Raw genomic sequence first — 23,313 nt, forward strand, 5'->3', positions numbered from 1 at the left:
TGTCTAAACCCTGAGTTTGTGTCTCTTGAACACTTACAAGTCCCCCACACACAAACACACATGTGCAGACACACATACATAACACAGTGGCTTTATTATTTTCACAGGTTTCAAAATAAGCAATAGTTTCTTAAGTATATAATGTCCATGCTGGAACATCTTAAACTCAAGGTGATAATACTTATCCAACTATGATGACACTGGTCATTAAGGGTTTCATGCCCATAACAATTATTCAGCTGGGCTGGCAGAACCCTGACAAACTAAAGCCATCAACATCCCTCCTAGAAAACTGCTCCAAACTTCAGAGGTCTCTGGGTTTTTAATCCACAACTTAACTCTGAACGCAGCTCTTCCCCCACCACTCCAGATCTTTTAAAAAAGAAACCAGATCATCTGAAGCTTAAGTGACCCAGACAGAGTTCTCAGCAGTTCCCATGGTGTCCCATCCATGAACCCCAGTAGAAGCATGTGAGGAATGAGCTCATTGCTCTCTGCCCTTCTGGGGAATTTCCACTAGGCCAAGTTGACACTATGCCAGGACCTTGTTTCTGATACTTCTCTTATCTGCTCAAGCTGGTACCCCCTCCTTGCACTTGAATCTCTAGTGACTACACAGCTTGGGTTCATGGTGTGTCCTGCTTTTACTTAAGCCAACCCATTAAATAATAGAATTTCAGAAGAGAGAGGCTGTTAAAAGAAAAGAGGGGAAGGGAGGGGTGGAATATGGCTCAAGTAGTAGAGCATTTGCCTAGCATACATGGAGCTTTGGCTTCAATCCCCATTACCGAAGGAGGGAGGAAATGAGGGAAAGGAGAGAGGAGAAGGGAGGTGGAAGGGCTTCACTAACTTCTAAGACATGGGGAATAATGACAAAGCCTTCCTTCTGACCAGCTTTTGTCTCATCAGTACTCCTGTGGGGCTACCTTGTTACACATCAATACAGAAGTGCCTTCTCTGATATAACCAAACTGAATATATATCCTGAAAACTGAAACCTCCTCTGAACCTTTGTGGAAGACCGGAAACTCTAAGCTGCATAGATGCATGGCCTTGAGTGTCACTGTCTCAAGTGACTGTTCTTAAAAATCCATATTCGCTAGGCTTACTTTACCATGCAGGACAAATTCGGCACAGAAAGTGATTTCACATCTACCTTTCCAAGAACTGATTATATATACACTGTTTGGGATTATGTGAGTCCAGTTTGCTAGATCAAAGTCAATTCTTTCTCTATTAAAAGCTGCATCATCAATGACTGCTAAATTACAGACCAAATCTAAGAGCTGCTTTTTTCACTTTAGCCCTTCTTGAACTATGCTCTTCAGTTACTAGATGACTCCTCTGGCATTCAGCCACTTGGGAATTTCAAAGTAAAGACTAATATGTTGACTTGTCTGCAGTTTGAGTAGAGCTAAAAAACTCATAGTTACAGGGAAAACAAAAATTTGGCTCAAACGAAGGTGAATTGGTGACCTTCTGCCTTTGTAAACTTCAAAAGGAGTGTCATTGAGTTCTCTGGCCTATGTAGCTAACTTTTTCTTTGTGGTATGATTCAACTCCCCAACAAGACATCATCAAAGTGTAAAACATTATCAAGTTTCCTTCATACAGCCCACAGAGGGAATGGAAACTGAGAGACTGGGCTACATTTGGTTAGATGTAAAGGTATAAGCTGTCATATATTAAAGGCATTCATTTAACAGAGCTGATGGGTCATTCCTGTAATCCTAGCTACTCAAGAGGTTTAGATTTGAGGATCATGGTTCAAAGCCAGAGCCTGGGCAAGAATCCTGTTAGACTATTATCTCCAGTTAATCACAGAAAAAGTCAAAAACAGAGGTGTGGCTCAAGTGCCAAGAGTGCTAGCCTTGAGCAAAAGAAGCTCAGTGAGAGTGATCAGTCCCAGAGTTCCAAGTCCCAATACCAGCAAAAAAAAAAAGGCATTAATTTGCTTCCCTCTTTCTTATTGGAGCTTGCCAAAGACTGATAATTACAAAAACAAATCTGGCCAGTTAAGCAGGATTATATGTGACAAAACAATTAGAAGAGGTCAAGTAGAATTTCATTTTGAAAAACAAGTATTTATCGCATACCTAACTTCAAGTCAGGCACACTAAGCAAATGTGGCCCCTACCCTTCTAAAGGTTCCAGGAAGCTTATGAGTTTCTTCAAAAATATTCCATTACTTTAAAAAAAAGTATTTAAGCAAAAGAGATTGAATTTATCATCAGTTCCAGCATCAAGGTAAATTCCTGGAAAGTTAGTCAAGATATGAATCTAGGGAGGCCATAAACAATCTGATCATGACAGTTACCTAAAAGGCTAAACTGTTTCTGCTTTTCAAGCTAAAGAACACTGCCCAGAAACTACAGCCCAGGGATCACATTTGGATTACATCCCAGTACAATTACTTAAAAACATGAAAAACCCAAGCCAAATAAGACGCTTCCAGACTTACTCAGAGATGCTCATATGCGGCAGGGATCAACTCCGGATAACTTGTTTTCTTTTTCAGCTCTATAGAATAAAGTTTCTCCATGTTTAGAAAATATGGCTCTTAGCCAGGCACTGCTGTCTCATGGCTACAATCCTAGCTACTCAGGAGGCTGAAATCTGAGGACTGCAGCTCAAAGCTAGGCCAAGTACAAAGCCTGCTTTTGCCTAGCATGCATGAAGCCCTGGGTCCAACTCCTCAGTACCATAAAAACAGAAAAAAGGCAGAAGTGGCACTGTGGCTCAGGTGTAGAGCTCTAGCTCTTGATCAGACTTAGGGACAGAGCCTAGGCCCTGAGCGCAACCCCAGGACTGGCAAAAAACCAACCAACCAACAAAAACCAGAAAAGGAAAAGTCAAGTAAAAGTATGAGGCACTATGTTCAAGCCCAAGGACTGATAAACACGAAAGAAAAGAGTGTCTCTATAGTCTCTCACCATTACCCACCCACTATCTTATTAGAACTTGCATTTACAAATTATACCAGTTTTGTACCAGGCACTGGTGGCTCATGCCTGTAAACCTAGCTACTCAGGAGGCTGAGATCTTAGGATTGCAATTCAAAGCCAGTACTGGCACAAAAAGCCACTGAGACTCTTATCTTCAATTACCTGCCTAGAAACTGGAAGTGGCACTTTGGCTCAAGTAGAGCGCTAGTCTTCAGCTGAAGAGCTCAGGGACAGAGCCCAGACCCAGAGTTCAAGCCCCACAACCACCAAAAATAAATGAATGAATAAATAAACACACGGGCCGGGAGTTTGGCCTAGTGGTAGAGTGCTCGCCTAGCATGCACAAAGACCAGGGTTCAATTTTTCCATACCACATATATAGAAAAAAGCTGAAAGTAGTGCTGAGACTCAAGCGGTAGAGCTTTAACCTTGAGAAAGTCCAAGGATAGTGCTCAGGCTCTGAGCTCAAGCCCAGGACTGGCAAAAAAAATAATTCACACACACACACACACACTCACATACACACACTAATATATATATATATATATATATACACATATATGTACAAGTTTCCTTTTCAATAAAAGGTCTCTTTGAACATGTGTATATGGTTTGAGAATCACCTTGGGAGTATTTTAAAAACAGATTAGGGCCAAGAGCATGGCCTAGTGGTAGTGTGCTGGCCTAGCATGCATGAAGCCCTTGGTTCGATTCCCCAGAACCACATACACAGAAAAAGCCATAAGTGGTGCTGTAGCTCAAGTGGGAGAGTGCTAGCCTTGGGCAAAATGTGTCCAAGGACAGTGCCCAGGCCCTGAGTTCAAGCTCTAGCAGTGTCTCACATCTATTCATAGCAACTCAGTAGGATGAGCTCTGAAAATCACACTTGAAAGCCAGCCTAGGCAGAAAAAACATGGGATACTCTTATTTCCAATTAACCAACAAAATGCTAGTACAGCTGTGGCTAAAACTGTACAGTGCTAGCCTTAAGTGAAAAAGCTGAGGGATAGTAAGCCGGACCCTAATTTCAAGCTCCATTAAACAGTACAAAAGAAAATAGTCCCAGATTCCAGCATCTTCCCTCAGAATATCTGAGGAGCCTAAGAATCTGTTCCTACTTTAAGCCAAGTTGAGAGCCGGACATGGTGGCTCATGCCTGCAATCCTAGCTACTCAGTAGGCTGAGATCTGAGAATCAGGATTCAAAGCTGTGAGACTCTTATCTCCAATTAATCTCTAGAAAACAGCAAGTGGGGCTATGGCTGAAAGGTAGGGCACTTAGCCTTGAGCTAAAGAGTTCAGGGACAGAGCCCAGGCCAGAGTTCAAGCCCCATGACCCGCCCCCCCCCCAAAAAAAATGATGGGCTGGGAGTTTAACCTAGTGGTAGAGTGCTTGCCTAGTATGCATGAAGTTTGATTCCTCAGTACCACATACATAGAAAAAAGCCAGAAATGGTGCTATAGCTCAAATAGTAGAGCTCTAGCCTTGAGAAAGCCCAAGGACATTGCCTAGGCCCTGAGATCAACGCCCAGGACTAGCAAAAAAAAAAAAAAATATATATATATATATATATATATTTAAGTATGCTCAGAAACTGAAAACATATTATTAGTGGTTATGCACAAGTGGTGGTATCAAGGTGATTATTATTATATATACTTTCTTAAGTTTTTACAATAAGAGTAAAATAGCTGGCTCCTAAAGAGCCTACCCTTGGTGCTGTCCCTGAGCTCATGGGGCTTGAACTTGGCCTTGGTGCTGTCCCTGAGCTCTTCAGCTCAAGGCTATCACCCTACCCCTCAGCCAAGCTCCATTTCCCCTTTTCCAGAGGTTAATTGGAGATAAGAGTCTCAGGTCCTTTTGTACTTGGGCTGGCTTTGAACCTTGATCCTCAGATTTCAGACTCTTGAATAGCTAGGATTACAGGTGTGAGCCACCGTGCCCGCTGAGAAGTACAAATGTTTTCAAAGTGAACAATGTGCACATGTCTGGAAATGCCACAATGAGATCCCAAATGTATGTTAATTCAATTATAAAGCAAAATTAAAAATCTGAATGACTGTTTTGATGGTACTGATTTACATGTGTAAATTTGGGAGTGCTCATTTGTCAACAGTAACAGAAACCACAAGATGGCCACAAATTTGCAATTTTCCTGTCTCAGACTACTTACTTATAAATCCAGTATTGTACAATAATTCATACTTTAAACAATAAGAAAAAAGCTGTTTTCCCACTATAATAAACATATAATTATTCTATGAACATTTTCAGTTCTGTACTGTTATAATACAGTAGTGTATATTTCCAAGTTCTTTTTTTATCCAGTAACAACAGACTATGATCTAAAAGATAAGCAAAGAAAAAAAAACAAGACTATTTTTTAAAAAAATAACAATCACCTTTTTTCCCACAAAAAAATCACATTCTATTTCATCTTTGGAGAACAGAATTCACTACAAAATTAGGCCAATGAACCAAAGAAAATATATCTCACTTCAAGCTTTTATTTTCTACACTATCAAATTTTGTAAAATTTATGTGGAAAAATAACAAACTTCTATTATAAACAGGAAAGAACCTTAGAGCCAAAGAATGAGACAACTGCTCATTTAGGCAGGTTTTGAGTCATCCAGTGCGACTGAACTGGTTTCCCAGACTTGGAACACAGAGGATACAAAATTTACCAGCTCCCAAATTTGTTAATTTCCTCATTCACACAAAATTGAATGCTAAAATGCCTGCAACTCTCTCCATAACAACTCTCTTCATGTTAATATATATTACATGCTATAGTATATATATAACATACTATATATGCATTATAGTATATAATATATACTGTATGTATATTGTATATGTATGCATATGCATATATATATATAGTGTCTCTTCAAATGGAATCCTAAAACCCTCCAATTTTTTCTGATGAAAAGGAAAAGAAAAAAATGTAGGGTAATTTCAAGCCTTTGTTTGTAAATAATACCTTTGTGCTCAAGCAACTAGAAAAGGTACATTATTTAATAGAAAGAACTACCTTATCAACCCAGGCTTCATTTAAAAAGACAAAGAAAACCTATACAGAGAACTCTGAGAATACCTTCAAACTTATTTTGGTTATTCCTATATTTTTTGTTCTTTAAAGAGAAGAACAAGCCAGGTGAGGTGGCTCACACTTGTAATCCTAGCTATTCAGGATCCTGAGATCTGAGGATCAAGGTTCAAAGCCAGCCCGGATACAAAAGGATCTAAGACTCTTATCTCAAATTAACGTCTAGAAAATGGGAAGTGGGTCTTGGCTCTAGTGTAGGGTGGTAGACTTGAGCTGAAGAGTTCAGGGACAGCCCCATGACCCACAAAAGAAAAAGAAAAAAAAGAAAAGAACAGCTGGGAATATGGCTTAGTGGTAGAGCGCTTGCCTAGCACGCATGAAGCCCTGGGTTCAATTCCTCACTACCACATAAACAGAAAAAGGTGGAAGTGGCAATGTGGCTTGAGAAAAAGAAGTTCAGGGACATGGCCCAGGCTCTGAGTTAAAATCCCAGGAGTGGCAAAAAAATTCTGGACCAAAAAACAAAAACCATCATGTGCAAAACTATTCAACTGATGATAATCTATAAATACTGTGGAAATATCTCTAAAAACAAGGAATGAGCTGGGTGCTAGTGGCTCACACCTATAATCCTAGCTACTCAGGAAGCATTTATGTGTGGAATGAGGTTCAAAGCCAGACCACACAGGAAAATCTATTAGACTTATTTTATTTCCCGAAAAAGCCTGAAGTAGAGCTATGGCTCAAGTACAAGTAGTAGCATGTTGGCCTTGAACAAAAAGCTCAGGGACAGAATCAAGGCCCTGAGTTCAAGCCCTAGGCCCAACACACACACACACACACACACACACACACACGGGGAAAATAAATATTAAGACTATACACAGCAACTTTCACACACACACACCCACACCCACACCCCCCACACACACCCAAGGAAAACAAATACTAGGACTCCACACCGCAACTTTAACCGGGCTCCCAGTGTGACTCTACAAACAGGCACAAAGTCAATATTTCTCAAGTGACATAAGCTACCAACAGACAATTTAGGCTAGGAGACCTGCCAGTAAGTCCTTGAATCATTTTGTACCTCTTACTGCCATACCCATCTAAACTACGTCATTAAGTCACATGATACAGCCCAGCCAATGTGAAAGGAGGTTCAGATCAGCCAACACAGAGGAAAACAAGCTATTTCAAAAGACTGACGTTTGTGGAATGAGGAAAGAGGCGGGGAAAAAGAACCTTTATCATTTTCACATGTCCTATCTTTACAAGACTGTCGGGAGGAATGAATAGAACCATTTGAAAAAAAGAATCTCTGATATTTTTCCCAAGAAGGCTCCTTATCCTCACAGAACCAAGCAAAAAAATCCTTAAATGGGAGCCAGTGTGGGTCCTGCCCTCTGCGCCCAAAAATCAGAAGTCTGAAGACAAAGAGTGGCTGTATCTCTATTGCCTCTAAAATAAAATTCTATCAAAACACAATTAGCTATTCACTATACATAAAACTGTATCATGTAAAGTTAGCCTAATAGCCAAAGTAACAGACTTTCAACATATTGATAATTTTATGACTCTTGACCTAAACTGCTCCTTAATGTACAATGAACACAAATTTAAAAGACTACAGCACTGAGAAACTGGCTCTACTAAAGTAAGTTTCCTACTGAATCTGACAGGAAGCTAAGCAAAAATTATAAAAAGCCACAATTTCTAAAGTAAACCTAAAAATGAATTTTTTCTCTCCTATAAAATAATTATACAAGCCATGAGCTGATGCCTCACAGCTGTAATTCTAGCTACTCAGGAGACAGATCTCAAGATCACAGGTTAAAGCCAGGCAGAAAAATCCATGAGACTCTATCTCCAATTAACCACTGGGAAAAAAAAGCCAGAAGTGGAGCTGTCTCAAGCTTTAAAGCACTAGCCTGAGGAAAAAAAGCTCAAGGACAGGCAGCATAAAAAAAGCTTAAGTTTCATATTGTATTAACTAATTGTAAATACTACTGGTTAAAATCAACGGAGACAATCTTAAATTGTTCTGTTTAAAAATATTTTTTTCAGCCAGAGACCAGTGTGGCTCATATCTGTAATTCTACCTACTCAGAGATCTTAGGATTGCACTTCAAAGCCAGCCCAGGCAGGAGAATGGCATTTTCTGTCATATTATGAAATCAACCTTAACTTTCTGAAACAGATATTTTGCTATAGAGATTTGTTTTGTTTTGTTTTTTGGTTCCAGGCCTAGGGCTTAAACTCAGGTCCTAGGCACTGTCCATGATATTTTTTGTTCAAGTCTAGTGCTCTACTACTTCAGCCTGTTTTCATTTCTGGCTTTTTTTTTCTTAGTTTACTGAAGATAAGAGTCCCGTAGACTTTCCTGCCTGGACTGGCTTCAAATCACAATCCTCAGATCTCAGGCTCCTGAGTTGCTAGGATTATAGGGTGAGTCACCAACACCCAGCTTTAGAGTTTTTTTTTTCTTTTTTTGAACTCTGGGCCTGGGCACAGACCCTGAGCTCTTCACCTCAAGGCTCTACCACTTGAACCACAACACCACTTCCTAGATATTCCTTTTTTTTCATATATTTTTATTGTAATTAATAGAAGGGTTACATTATATTCACCAGATAGAATGTGCATTTTTTCACATACATTGATACCCTTTCTCATGTCTTGGTCCCCATTTCCCTTCCCCCACCCTAGATATTTCTTATACATCTACATAATTATAGTAATTATTTTTAATTTCTAAATTTTATTAGCATATATTATGATATTTTCATGCATGTATTTTTAAAAAGCCACTCCATATTTATATCTGAATCTAGCATATTTGGCTTAATCTGATGATCTCAACTTCCCTCTATTTTCCTACAAATGATAATTTCATCTTCCTTTATAGCTGAATAATACTCAATTGTATATTTGTACCATATTTTCCTTAACCATTCATTGGTTGACACCTAGACTGCTTCCTTAAATTGGCTACTGTAAATAGTCCTACAATTACCTGCAATAATTTTAAATATTCCCCACAAATCTAAAGGTTCATTTCTTAGCCTCTAAGAAGTTCCAGTTTGGCCTAGAAAGGGTGTGGGTATAGAACATATATACATATAGATTGTTACAAATCTATAAACATGAACAAGCCTCATGAGTTAATTTCATTTCTTGAATATCTAGCAAATGTTCTTCTTTTCTCCATTTTATTTCTAATTTCCCCATTCCTTTTGTCCATTAATGCTACATAAAATCTGCGGATCTCCCAGTTCTGTTAAGGTATCTTTCAGCTACTTCCTTCTCCTCCAGTGCTAGATGCATTTTAGAGGTAGATGGAAGAACACAGTGCCCCAAGCAGAATTTACCTCCAAGTAATGTGTGAATTTATACATGTTACCCTACATTTTTACCAAGCTAGATCCAAAGCACTAATGTGCAACCATAAATTACTTCATGGATATAATGCAGGAGAGAGGGGAAATACTTTACATCACAAATATTTTGTAGTTCACCATTCTTTTCATATAAGCCATCCCATTTGATCCCATTTGAACTTCCCAACAAACCTGTGAGATACAGAGGGGCAAATTAGTATTCTCATAGTACAGCAGTAACTTTAAGAAACCTTATTATGAGTATGCGCTGGGGACTGCTGGCTCACTCCTATAATCCTAGTTACTCACTTTTCAAAGCCAGTTCAAGCAGACAAAACCAAGAGACCAATTTTGTTAGTCCTGGGCACTGTCCTTGAACTTCTTTTGCTCAAGGTTAGCGCTCCACCACTTGAGCCACAGCACACTGTCTAGCTTTTTCTGAGTAGTTTTTTGGAGATAAAGGTCTCCTGATAAGGTAGGATTATAGGAGACACCAGCACCTGGCTCTAAGAGACTCTTACCTACACTTAACTAGCAAAAACTCCAGCTATGAACAAGTATGAGGCCCAGAGATCGAGCCTCAGTACCAGCACTAAAAAAATAAACAAACGCTTGATAGGCTAGTTCGCTCCTATCATCCAGCTATTAAGGCAGAAGCAGGAGAACTTATAGTTCAAAGTCAGCCAGGGTAAAATTAGAGAGACCATATCCCCAAAAATAAAAATAAAAGGGCTGGGTGGTAAAGTGCTTACTTATACTCAAGGTCCTGGGTTTAATCCCAGTAGTGGAAAAGAAAAAATAATCATCCGGGGCTGGGAGTTTGGCCTAGTGGTAAGAGTGCTTGCCTAGCATGCACAAAGACCCGGGTTCGATTCCTCAGCACCCCACATACATAGAAAAAGTGGTGCTGTGGCTCAAGTGGTAGAGTGCTAGCCTTGAGAAAGCCCAAGGACAGTGCTCAGGTCCTAAGCTCAAGCTATAGGACTGGCAAAAAAAAAATCAAATTCTTCAGCCAAAGTCAGAAGAGGCTGGGAGCATAGCCTAGTGGTAGAATAATCGTTTAGCATACACAATGCCCTGGGTTCAATTCCTTGGTACCACATACACAAAAAAAACTAGAAGTGGTGCTGTGGCTAAAGTGGCAGAAAGATAGCCTTGAGCAAAAAAAGTGTCCAAGGACAGTGCCCAGGCCCTGAGTTCAAGCCCCAGGACTGGCAAAAAAAAAAGTTCAGCAGAAACACAACCAAAATCTGAGCCTGTGCCTTAAGACTGTGGCCAGCACTACAAGTTAGATTTTTTTCTTTATGACCTATATTCAACTTCCTTCTACAATAAAATAAAGTCAGTTCTACCCATAAAAATGGATTTATGCAAGTAAAATGTATTCACTATAATTCCTGAAGATACTATGAGTATAAGGAAAATACAAATCTCTGAAAGATAATAACCTTTCAAAATATGTAGCCCTGGGCCAGGAGTATAGCCTAGTGATAGAGCACTCGCCTCACATGCACCAAGCCCTGAGTTTGATTTCTCGGTACCACATACACGGAGAAAGCCAGAAGTGGTGTTGTGGTTCAAGTGGTAGAACTCTAGCCTTGAGTAAAAAAAAAGTGTCCAAGGACAATGCCCAAGCCCTGAGTTCAAGCCCCATGACTGGCAAAATAAATGTGTAGCCCTAACCAGGCACCAGTAGTTCTCATACCTGTAATACTAGCTACTTGCAAGACAGATCTGAGGATTGTAGTTCAAAGCCAGCATGGGCAGGAAAGTCTGTGAAACTCTTATCTTCAGTTAACTACCAAAAAGGCAGAAGTGGCTTTGGCTCAAGTGGTAGATGTCAGACTTGAACAAGAAAGCTCAAGGACAGTGCTGAGGCCCCTGAGTTCAAGTCTCACGACCGATAAAAGTGTGTAGCCATTAAAATATTCAAGTACAGAAGTTGGTGTGCTTTACCTTAAAATGGAAAACAACTTTTCTTTTTATTTAACATAATTCTCCCCTTATTTTTTTACTTAATTAGTAACATACCAATAACATGGTAAGAAAATTAGTTTCAGGAAGACAAGCAATACAGGCATCCAACCAAGCCACAAAGAATGTGTGAGGTAATAATGAGTTACACCTAACGACATTCACTCCAGCAACCTGTTCACTCCAGCAATCCCACGTGGTGAGCTTAGGGCACAGATCACATGGTTGCCCTTAAGGAAGGAAATGACTCACATGGTTTTCACTAAACTATCTTCTCAACCCAGGGGCCTCTCAGTTAGCAGAGAACCAGCTTGAACTAGAGTTTTAGGTTCTGTCAACTGCTACCAACTGTTGATGTCCTACAAACACAATTTTCTTACACTTTGTAAAAATCTCAGTAGATAGATTTAACCATCCAATTGTTTTAAAACAGAAACCTTGAATCCTCCACCACTTCCAATCAACTATTACATTTGGTTGTGGCGACCTGGGGCTTGACCTCTGGGTCTGGGTGCTGTCCTGCAGGTGTTTTAGGTGTTTTTTTTTTCTTCAGGCCAGAGCCCTACACTTGAGCCACAGCTCCACTTCCTGCTTTTTTGGTAGTATTTTTGGAGCTGAGTCTCATGGACTTTTACTGTGTGGGCTGACTTTAAACTACAATCCTCAGATCTCAGCCTCCTGAATTGCTAGGATTACAGGCATGAGCCACGGACACCCAGCTCAAACAAATACTTTTGGAGGGCCCCAAGCATACATGCACTACCATAACACAACTTCATCAGTTTCCTATAAGATGGCAACTAAAACTTAACAACAGCTAATACGTCCTGAACACTTTGTGCCAGATACTCTTCTAAGCTTTAGATCTGAGTGAATTTAATCTACACAATTTGAGGTTAGTGTGACTCTTACAGTAACAGATAAAGAAAATTGTATTAGCACTTTTCTTTCACTAACAAGGTCTTAACATTGTACTAAATCCTCTTCTGTGTCCTTGCCTGAATTTTTTCTTCTTTGCTTGAACAATCCTTTCAACCTTGGCTCCTAGCTTCAAAGTCAGTGCAAAGATGCTCTCAATAAGGACTTCTGATGCCCCCTGCTGGTATGTTTCCCTATAAATCAGTATTTCTTTAGCTTGTATGACTGCTCCAAACACTTAATATCTATATTCCACCCTTAGAGTTATTTTTCTAAGGTCCTGACTAAACATGGAGATTTTTAAAGGCTTCCCAGGCGTCTCTAGCAGGAAGTCAAGGTTGAGATCCAATACACTGTAATGCCTTTATTATATCTGTGCCAGTAACCTCATATAAGTTTCTGAAACAAAAGTTTCACAGTCTCCTAAGGGGGAAACAACAATAAACCCTATAGATTCCTAGTCCTCATCTAAGAAAAAGGAAATCAATGCTGTGCACAAAGCTAGGTGAGGTGGCTTTCCCCTGTAATCCTAGCTCCTCAGGATCACAGTTCAAAACCAGCCTGGACACTAAAGTCTAAAGTCTGTGACACTCTTATCTACAATTAACCACCAGAAAACTGGAAGGGGTGCTGTCGCTCAAGGGGTAGGGCAGTAGCCTTGAGCTGATAAGCTCAGGGACAGGGCCCAGGCTCAGAGTGCAAGCCCCAGGACCAAAAAAGAAAAAGAAAAAAAAAAGCTGGGCACAAGGTCTTGTGAACTATTTGTGGCCTCAAATAATTCTGATGTATGGGCAGATTGGTGAAGTCCCTTCTACACAAAAACCTAGACTTTTCACTTGTACTCATTAAGGTCTTGCCCAGTGCCCATCCCATAGATGAACAGGAATAAGTAAAATGAATAAAATTAAATCACTCACATCTGGGGGAGGACTAGGTATATGTATTCAATATTTAAACTTCTAGTAGCAACACAGGAAGTTGCTCCTACAACAGAAAGCAAATACTGTGAGACTTGTCAAATGCGTTTTTAATCCATAAATGCCCCCTGGTGGCCTTAGGATGAATAACTAAATCAAGTTATAATTAAAATATTTTAATTAGATATGCATATAATTAGTTACATTCATTGTACTTTTTCCACTGATATCTATACTATCATTTCCTTTGTCCTCTGGGCCTAGAGTTGCACCAAGTTGTTAATTCCAAAGCTAGATCAATTCTACCATGTGCTCTGTCTCTACTCAGCAGAGATCTGTAGTAGCTATGCTATCAGACATTTTTCTGTTCTGAATTCTACCACAATCATAAAATCATCTACCTCAAAAAACACAAGAAACTATAGGAAGGTAAGAGGGGGCACAGAAGTGGAGGGACAAAGGGTAAACAAATGCAGCGGGGTACTCACAAGACACTATATTGAAAATGAACTATACAGCTTGTGGGTGGGGACAGGAGGGAAAAACTGGGAAAGAGGGAAGCGGTAAAATTGCCACAAAAGAAACATTCTCATTACCTGACTCATGTAACTGTAACCCTTCTGTACATCACCTTAATAATAACAATGAAAAATAAAATAAAGGCTGTGAGTGTAGGCTGGAATGCTTTCCTAGCATGCACAAAGCTCTGAGATGGATTCCTCAGTACCACATACAGAGAAAAAGCCAGAAAGTGGTACTGTGGCTCAAGTGGTATAGTGCTAGCCTTGAGCAAAATGTGTCCAAGGACAGTGCCTAGGCCCTGAGTTCAAGCCCTACGACTAACCAAAAAAAAAAAAAGAACCACTCTGTGTTCATGAATTTCCTGTGATTCAAGTACTGAGCCAGCATGGTAGCTCACGCCTGTAATCCTAGCTACTCAGGAGGCTGAAATCTGAGGATTGCAGTTTAAAGTCAGCCTGGACACTAAAAAGTCTGTGAGAACTCTTATCTCCAAGTAGCAGAAAACCTGAAGTGTCACTGTGGCTCCAAGGGTACGGTGGTAGCCTGGAGCTGAAGAACTCAGGGACAACACCCAGGCTCAGAGTTCAAGTCCCATGACAAAAAAAAGTAAAGTACTGGTGTTTAGCTTAAGCCAATGAAAGAATGACATTCTCCAGTCACTTGTTATTGGATCAGGGCAGACACCTAAACCAAGCTGGTCCAATCAGACCTGAAGGAAGAACATAGTCCAAGCGTTGGAGTTCTGTCCTCTCTCCTCTTGCTCTAGTGAATGAGAAAAGTGCATGTTACTAATAGTTATAACCATAATGAAAACCAACATTACTGGGGAAAGTTAGACTAGTCCCTGATGGTACTGTTGATCACTGAATCAATAAGCCCAGGATTTATCCTTCTTCTGGACTTTGTGAGATAATTTTCCTTACTATTTAAACAACTAATGATCTGACCTTATAACTTTCCTCCCTTAGTTTTCTTCCTCTGTTCCCTGCTGCTTCTCTCTCCTACTCTACAGTGCTGAGGATAAAACCCAAGTCCTCCTGTGCAAGGTATTCTAGTACTGACCTCATCTACAGGATCTGTTTAAAAACTGTTTTCTCTCTTTTTTTCATCGGTTGTGGGGCTTGAATGCAAGGACTAGGTGGTGTCCCTGAGCCCGTTGGTGCTCCGGGAAAGCTACCACTTGAGCCAGTTCCACTTACAGTTTTTGAGTGGCTAACTGGGACTTTTCTGCCCAGGCTGACTTGGGCTGGCTTCAAACACAGATCCTCAGATCTTAGCCTCCTGAGTAGCTAGGATTACAGGCATGATCCACTGGTGCCCAACTAAATTTCATCTCTTCTTAAAAAAATCTTTTGGAGCCAGGCAGCGTGGTGGCTCACGCCTGTAATCCTAGCTACTCTGGAGGCTGAGATCTGATGATCAAGGTTCAAAGCCAGCCCAGGCACAAAAGGACCTGAGTCTTATCTCCAATTAACTTCCAGAAAACAGGGGAACAGGGACTTGGTACCAGGGTAGGGCAGAAGCCTTGAGCTGAAGAGCTCAGGGAGAGCACCCAGGCATACTTTCAAGCCCCATGACCCCGCAAAAAAAATCTTTTCAGGCCAGGAGTGTGACCTAGTGGTAGAGTGCTTGCCTCCCATGCACAAAGCCCAGGGTTCAATTCCTCAATACCAATACACCAAAAAGAAAAAGCCCAAAGTGATGCTATGACTCAAGCAATAAAGCACTTGCCTTGAGAAAGTCCAAGGACAGTGTGCAGGCCTGAGTTCAAGCCCCAGGACTGGCAAAACAACAACAACAAAACAACCTTTTCTAAGTATCACTCTTTTCCATCAACCATGTAGGTGTCCTCTGTTTTTGGTCTACGCTCACCCTTCACTTATTTCTTAGACTTTAGTGTCCTCTAAGGTTTGTTGTGATCCATTTCTATCCAAAATACACATTAAGCACCCATGACTTCAGTTTTCCCTTAATGGATCAAACTGAGATATAAACACGTGCCTAAAATCAAGGACCACTGTTGATCTACACACCCCTCACTTACTCAGCTGACTTATTCATACCTATCTTTTGAAATTAAATTTAAATGTTCTTTCTATGAAACCTCTAAAGTCTTCAGGGATTTCTTGACTTTTTGGTGAATTAGAATGCCTCTAATTGCATAAAACAATTACATTAAAATAATTATGTGGCCGGGAGTTTGGCCTAGTGGTTAAAGTGCTTGCCTAGCATGCATGAAGACCCGGGTTCGATTCCTCGGTACCACATACATAGAAAAAAGCCGGAAGTGGTGCTGAGGCTCAAGTGGTAGAGCTCTAGCCTTGAGAAAGTCCAAGGACAGTGCTCAGGCCCTGAGCTCAAGCCCAGGACTGGCAAAAAAATAAAATAAAATAAAATAATTATGTAAGATTTTTTAAATCCAAACTTCTGATACAGGATATATGCTTCTTTATTAGTCTATTAATTTTAAAAAAATCTTCGAGGCATTGATGGCTCACATCACCTACAATCCTAACAACTGATGAGGCTGAGATCTGAGGATTGTAGTTTGAAGCCAGGCATGGAATACAAATCCAAGAAACTCTAATCTCTCAGTAACCAGCAAAAAGCCAGAAGTAGGGATTTGGCTCAAGTGGTACAGTGCCATCCTTGAGCTAAAAATCCAAGCAACTCACGCCCTGAGTTTAAATTCTATTACTAGCAAAAACAGAAAAACTTAAGAACTTCCATAATTTCGATGTAGTGATGAGCATAAATGGTGTTTTGAAATCTGCAACAACTGTAATATGATAGGAAAATACCTGTTTTGAACTGGTATTGTGATTCCTATCAGTGGCAAGTGCTACTAATATGACTGTGGTTTCTTGCTGTAGAATCTTGTTCAATCAATGGCCCCCAATCAAGCACTCTTCCTTATATTCATGGCCTCTTATAGCCACCTACCATAGCAACTCTGAATAGTGGCTTATCATCAACAAATACGATGCAGAGAAATGGGCATGGATATCTGCCCTCCTGGAACCCAGGAACCATATGAAGCCCAAGCTTTGCACATGGAGGAGCACAATGCTCCCTAGAGGGAGTAAGGCTATTTTTTAGTCAAACAGCCAGTGTAACTGCATGACTGGGATAACACTAGTTTTACTCCCTGTGTAACTGCACAGCTAATTCACACATTAAGAGATATTCGTTTGAAGACACTGATTTTAGGTGGTTCATTTTAGTTATTTGCAGATAACTAGAATGGCTACCCACATTGCTAGGTGAAGGAAATGCTGAATTGCAGCTGGTAATTAGTTAAAATAGTTTCCAGTCTCCTAAAGATCACCTGAACTCTAGCTACAGAGCCTTTGACGGACTGAGGCTCTCTTTTGACTATTACACTACATTATTGGTATGCATGTAAGTGAAACAGGTCACAATATATACCTTGCCAATGATAACCCTAAAATGGAGCTGCACTGTTAGCATGTAATAGGTGTTTAATACAAAAATCAAATGAATGGCAAGTTGCTTCTGGTATCTGTATTGATGATTAAAGTCTGAACTGACTAAAAACTGCAAGTATACCAGAGCATTTTCTAGCGGTTTTACTACACCAATTTACTTATAAAACCACTATGGCATGGGGGCTATTACCCTAATTTCACCAATAGAAAAACAGGCAGAGAACAAGACCACATGGCTAAAAAGTGGCAATACCAGAAATGGACGGCCACAATCTGACTCTGTAGCATTTCCTAATGGGCCCCAATGCACATTGAAAGTCGATGAAACTTTTAAATGAGGAAGATACAATTTGGGGACTTGATGAGCACTATGGCTTTTTAAAGACTCAAATAATCTTCAGTGTAAAAAGTTGATTTCTTTCAAAGGAGACGAACTGAAAAAAAAAAAAGAAAGAAAGAAAACTTAAAGGAGGACATGAAGCTGTGGCTTAAAGGGGAAAAAAAAACCTCAGGGACAGGCCTTGAGTTCAAGCCGTAGGATCAAAAAAAAAAAAAACCTAAGGGAGTCAATTGCTCATATTAGTAAAGTTCACTGGAGAACAAAGTAAAACTCCTTTCTCAACCATTCTGAAAACAGCGTCCCCCTCAGTAGCTCCGAAGATGACCCTCCCCCACCCATATTCCAGGTTGGAAACCAGATCCTGCCAAGCAACCAAAGCTGACCTACCCCTACCCATGATGCCTAAGTGGCAAGCCAGGGGAAGTGGGTTCTTTGGAGGGAAGTGCTTTTCCAAGTGTTTTATTCACAAAGGCATGCGCACAAATTGCCTATCCCATCCACCCTAGACGGTCACGCCTCCGCCCGGCACCAGCTCCCGCGACTCCCATCTCACGACCGAACCGCGGGGCCAGGACACCGCCGACCCAAAGGCGGGAACACCCTTAGAGGCGCGCGGGGCCTGGTCTCCGGAGAGGCCCCACGAGAGGGTGGGAAAAGCTCCAGACAGCCGGGAGGGGGCGATGACAGCGCTAATCCGTTCCACGCTCTCACCTTGAACATGTCGCTGGCAGCCGCGGCTCCGGCAGGGTCACCCCGGCCTCGGCCCCGCCTACTATAGAAAAGTCACTACGGAGGCCCGGGAGGGCCGTAATTCCCTCAACCGCAAGCGGGCTGGGGTGTTTGTGACGGCAGTGCTGCCAGTTCAATTGAATGAAGAATTGCTTCAAACCAAGTGGGCTGGAAGCGGCGTCGCTCAGCAGCAGCTTAGCACGTCCGGTTAGCGGGCGTTCCGAAGACCCGCCCTCCTGAAAGGTCCGCCTCCTCGCCGACTGTTGCTAGGCTACAGAAAGCGTCCGTTCTAGGCGGGCGTCGCGCCGAGGCGAGGGAAGGGAGGTGCGAAGCAACTCTAGGAATTGGCTTCCGATGCCGGTACTATTGGATACTCAGTGGCATGGGCTGAGAATTCTGGGAGACTGAATCGACCCGGCAAGGGCTCTTGGGTGACTTCGGAAGTTTTGGAAGGCCTCTTAGAGTCCCTGCTTTAAGCGTTACAATTAACCTCACAAAAGATTGTTAGATTTTTACCACAGACTATTGCTCAAATTTTTACAATTAACCTCACAAAAGATTGTTAGGTTTTTACCGCAGACTATTTCTCGAATTTCAATTTGCCATGTCCTTTTGCCACGAAAGTCTATTGATAGGGTTACCCGCCCCTTCACTTGTAAGTCCTTCACTGGGAATCAATTATTAGTTCTTTAATATTACAGAAATAATTGATAACGGCAATTGATATTAACCAGAATAATAAAAAAAATACTAATATAGCTGGTGGCTCACTCCTGAAATCTAGCTATTCACAAGACTGAGATCTAAGGATCATGGTTGAAAGACAGCCCAGAAATAAATGCCTATGAAACTCTTTCTACCCAAAAAAATCTGAAAATGAACCTATAGCTCAAGAGGTAGAGCACAAGCCTTGAGCAAAAGCCCAGGTACAGTGCCCAGGCCTTAAGTTCAAGCCCCAAGACAGGAACCAAAAATAAAATCACTAATGTGAAGTCAGAAGCCAAGATTCAAACGCTTTGAAGTCTGTGCTCTAGCCTAAAATATTCTTAGGCTGTCTCATAAAAAGGGTATATTTCATATTCTGTATTTCTGAAACAATCTGATAGAAAATAAAGGACCAATATAGATGGGTACCCACATATTGGGAGTTGTGCAATGACATGTCACTGCCCCCTTAAGACCAGTAGGGAACTTGGAATGTGGCTTCATGGTAGAGTGCTTGTCTAGCATGCCTGAAAGCCTGGGTTCGATGCCTCAGAACCACATACCCATAAAAAGCCATAAGTGGTGCTGGGGCTCAAGTGGTAGAGTGCTAGCCTTGTGCAAAAGACATTCAGGGGCAGTGCATAGGTGCTGACTTTAAGCTTTAGGATTGACAAAAAAAAGTCCAGTAGGAATACATCTGTCACTGAAGAGGTTGAGTTTTTCTTCCTTTTTTGCAAGTTCTGGGGCTTGAACTCCGGCCCTGGGCACTATTCTTGGACACCTTTTGCTCAATGCTAGTGCCACTTGAGCCATAGCACCACTTCTGGATTTTTCTGTGTATGTGGTAGGGAGGAATTGAACCCAGGGCTTCATGCATACAAGGGAAGCACTCTACCACTAGACCACACACTCCCTGCCCCAAGGTTGATTTTCTTATTGGGGAAAAAGGCATATTTGAAGAAAACTAAGGCATTTGTGTAAGAATATTTGATTTGTTGCAGAATATGGAAGCAAATCAAGGAAGCAAAACTTCACTGTGATGTTAGAACTTTGGGTGGTGGTAGGAAGTAGAAACACTAAGGCCTAGTCAAGTACCAGGACAATTCCCACGTGTTAAGGATTGTTTTCCTAGTTCCTAGGCAGATTGTATATTGTAAACCATCCCCTTCCCCATTCCCTTCCCCATCCCCAAAGAGAAACAGCAGACTCTGAAGGCCTCACACCAGTAATGTAATATATAAATTAATGTGGAAAGCTCAGTGATAAATTTGAGCACTATTTTTTACTTGCAGGGGTAAACTCAGGCGGGAGGAAAATGACAACTTCATTTTAACTAACTGAATGTTAGCATTTCTTTGGATTATAGTGTAGGCAACAAACTGCAGTAGGATGAGCAATACCTGTGACATTGTCATCAACCGAAAGCAGAGACCTTTTTCACACCATGTTACAGTCATGTGCTCATGACGACTTCAAAAATGAAGTATGGCCGGGTGTGGTGGCTTACGCCTATAATCCTAGCTACTCAGGAGGCTCAGATCTGAGGATCAAGGTTCAAAGCCAGCCCAAGCACAAAAGGACCTGAGACTCTTAACTCCAATTAACCTCTAGAAAGTGGGAAGTGGGGCTTGGCTCAAGGGTAGGGTGGTAGCCTTGAGCTGAAGAGCACAGGAACAGTGCCCAGGCCATGTTCAAGTCCCATGACCCCCCAAAAATGAAATATGTATTGGCTTTATTAATAAATACATAAAGGAGACATATTACCAGAATTTTGTTTTGAAAAACATAACATATATATATACATATACATATATATGTGTGTGTGTGTGTGTGTGTGTGTGTGTGTGTGTGTGTGTGTGTGTAGCCAGGCATGGTGGCTCACACCTGTAATCTTAGCTACTCAGAGATCTGAGAATTGTGATTCAAAGCCAACCCGGGTACTAAAGTCCCTGAGTCTCTCGTCTCCAGTTAACCACTAGAAAGTGGCCCTGCTCCAGGGAGGTAGCCTTGGGCTATAGAGCGCAGAAACAGAGCCTGGGCCCAGAATTCAAGCTACATGACCGACAAATATATATATATATATATATACATATATATTTATATGTTTCTATGTATATACTTTTTTTTGCTGTTCCTGGGGCTTGAACTCAGAGCCTGGATAGTGTCTTGAGATTGCTCATGGCTATCACTCTACGACTTGAATAACAGCAATACTTCCAGGTTTTTCTACGTATATGGTACTGAGGAATCAAACCCAGGGCTTCATGCATGCTAGGCAAGCACTCTACCACTAGGCCATACTCCCGGCCTTGAAAATATGTTGAAATCATGACAGAATTTGGGAGACTGCATACAAATTAGAGCAATGCTTTAAAATATTACTAAAAATTAGAGGCAGGATCACATAATTTAATGCTCAGCATCTTACTTTTTCAAGGAGGGAATTGAATCACCAAGAGTTTCATTGATTTCCCTCAAGTCTCAGAGCTGTTTAACAAAACCAGGATGAAAAGATTACAAATAGAAATATTAAAATCCTCCATTCTCTAGGCCCTGTGGATTTCACAGTTGGCTGGGTGCTTCCTGCATCCAGCAAGTTGAGTGAAGTAATAATAGCAGAACAATAATACTGAATTATTGCTTGAAAGTTAACTCCAGCTGTAGTGTGGAGGAGAGATAAAGAGTATGTGATTGGAGATAGGGAAACATCGGAATGTTAACAGATTTTCCCACATAGCACATATTTTTAGTGCACAAAAAATGAAAACTGTAAGCAACATGTAAGAAATGTATACTGCCTTTCTTTTTAAAAGGTTCTAAACATAATCACATAGCTTTGAGTCTAGTGCACATGATGTAAAAATACAGATTTTGACCTTAAAGGATTATTTTGAATACTTTCAGATCACTTTGTTGTAGGGAAAATGATAAGTTCAAAAGCATCAGGTACTCCTGCTCTGAAAAAGAAAAGTGCAAGAGCATCACATACTCATGCTCAGAAATCAGAAGCTGAACAATCAGGTAGAACCCAGGAACGACAAGTGGCAAAAGCAAAGGCAAAGCAACAGTAAGTACCCATTTCAGCCTTTTGTCATTTTCTACAAATGGACAAATTTACCTAGGTAATTTAAAAAACTTGCTGTGGGGTAAATTTAGAAAGATGTTTGTGCTTTAAAATGAACTTTAGCAGAGTGTGATGGTTTAAGCCTGTTATCGTAGCTATTACAGAGAGAAAAAAATCTCCATTTTAGGCAGGGCCAGGCATAAAAGTTCATGAAATTTAACCAAGCACTGGTGCATCACATCTGTAATCCTTGCTACTCAGGAGACTGAGATCTGAGGGTTATGGTTCAAAGCCAGCTTGAGAAGGAAAGTCTTTGGGACTTTTATCTACAATAAACTACCAAAAAAGTTGGAAGTAAGGGCCAGGAGCATAGCCTAGTGGTAGAGTGCTCTTCTAGCATGCACGAAGCCCTGGATTTGACTCCTCGGTACCACATACTCAGAAAAAGCTGGAAGTGGTGTTGTGGCTCAAGTGGCAGAATTCTAACCTTGAAGGGGGGGAAAGGTGTCTAAGGACAATGCCCATGTCCTGAGTTCAATCCCCAGGACTGGCAAAAAGGAAAAGTTGGAAGTAGACCTGTAATTCAAATGGTAAGAGCACTAGCCTTGAGCAAAAGAAAGCTCGGGGACAGCATCCAGGCCCTGAGTTCAAGCCACAGGAACCCCCCCCCACACACACACACATGCCCCACAGAGTGTGAGATTACATTTCAACTAGTGCTTGGGTATAGCAGCAAACAACACAGGAAAGCACAAGTAGGAGCATCACAGTCTTGACCAGCCTGGGCAAAAAGAGTAACCAAAAAGGCAAAATAACCAAAAAGGCAAAGCTGAATATCAGTAGCTCACCTCTGTAATCCTAGCTACTCAAAAGCTGAGATTTGGAAGAGTGCATGCAGTTTGAAGTCAACCTGGGCAGAAAGTCAGTGAGACTCCATCTCCAATCGGAGGGAGGGAGGGAGGGAGGGAAGGAGAGAGGAGGAGGAGGAGGAGGAGGAGGAGGAGGAGGAGGAGGAGGAGGAGGAAGAGGAGCCACATCACACGGTGGAGCAAGCAAGTTAAGCAAGAGCTCAGGGTTCTGAGTTCAAGTCATAATACCACCCCCACACACACACAGCTAAAATGGGGCTGGAGGCACGTGGTCAAGTGACAGATTGCCTACTTAAAGGCACAAAAGCCCAGTTCAATTCACAATGCCACAAAACGCACCCTCAAGTTGAATAACTATTAGAATTTTACTACTTTATAATTTACAAAGCAATTTAACGTGTACCTATTTTATCCTTTTAATCTGAAACAGTTTTTTTTATCTATTC

At 41.2% G+C, this 23,313-nt stretch overlaps 2 protein-coding genes across 4 annotated transcripts in view; one reads left to right on the forward strand and one right to left on the reverse strand.

Annotated features, from left to right (window-relative positions):
* Positions 1 to 18,335, reverse strand: part of Apoo (apolipoprotein O) — a 48,956-nt gene extending 30,621 nt beyond the window's left edge. The window contains exons 1-2 of one of the 3 annotated variants that reach the window (XM_090327040.1): positions 18,212 to 18,335; positions 14,421 to 14,473 (exon numbers count right to left, since the gene is read on the reverse strand). In XM_090327040.1, the coding sequence (XP_090183166.1) occupies positions 14,421 to 14,435 (15 nt within the window). In that variant the 5' untranslated portion in view covers positions 14,436 to 14,473; positions 18,212 to 18,335. Of the gene's footprint in view, positions 1 to 11,411; positions 11,432 to 14,420; positions 14,474 to 18,211 lie in introns of those variants that run through there. The other 2 variants (XM_090327041.1, XM_090327042.1) reach the window with 2 other exon arrangements.
* A 176-nt stretch (positions 18,336 to 18,511) lies between these two features.
* Positions 18,512 to 23,313, forward strand: part of CXHXorf58 (chromosome X CXorf58 homolog) — a 30,802-nt gene continuing 26,000 nt past the window's right edge. The window contains exons 1-2 of the mRNA XM_090326050.1: positions 18,512 to 18,589; positions 21,839 to 22,001. Coding sequence (XP_090182176.1) covers positions 21,859 to 22,001 — 143 coding nt within the window. The 5' untranslated portion in view covers positions 18,512 to 18,589; positions 21,839 to 21,858. The remainder of the gene's footprint in view (positions 18,590 to 21,838; positions 22,002 to 23,313) is intronic.

The sequence above is a fragment of the Megascapheus bottae genome, chromosome X (assembly GCF_031878675.1).
Source record: "Megascapheus bottae isolate mThoBot1 chromosome X, mThoBot2.hap1, whole genome shotgun sequence".
In the NCBI taxonomy this organism is placed as follows: domain Eukaryota; kingdom Metazoa; phylum Chordata; class Mammalia; order Rodentia; family Geomyidae; genus Megascapheus; species Megascapheus bottae.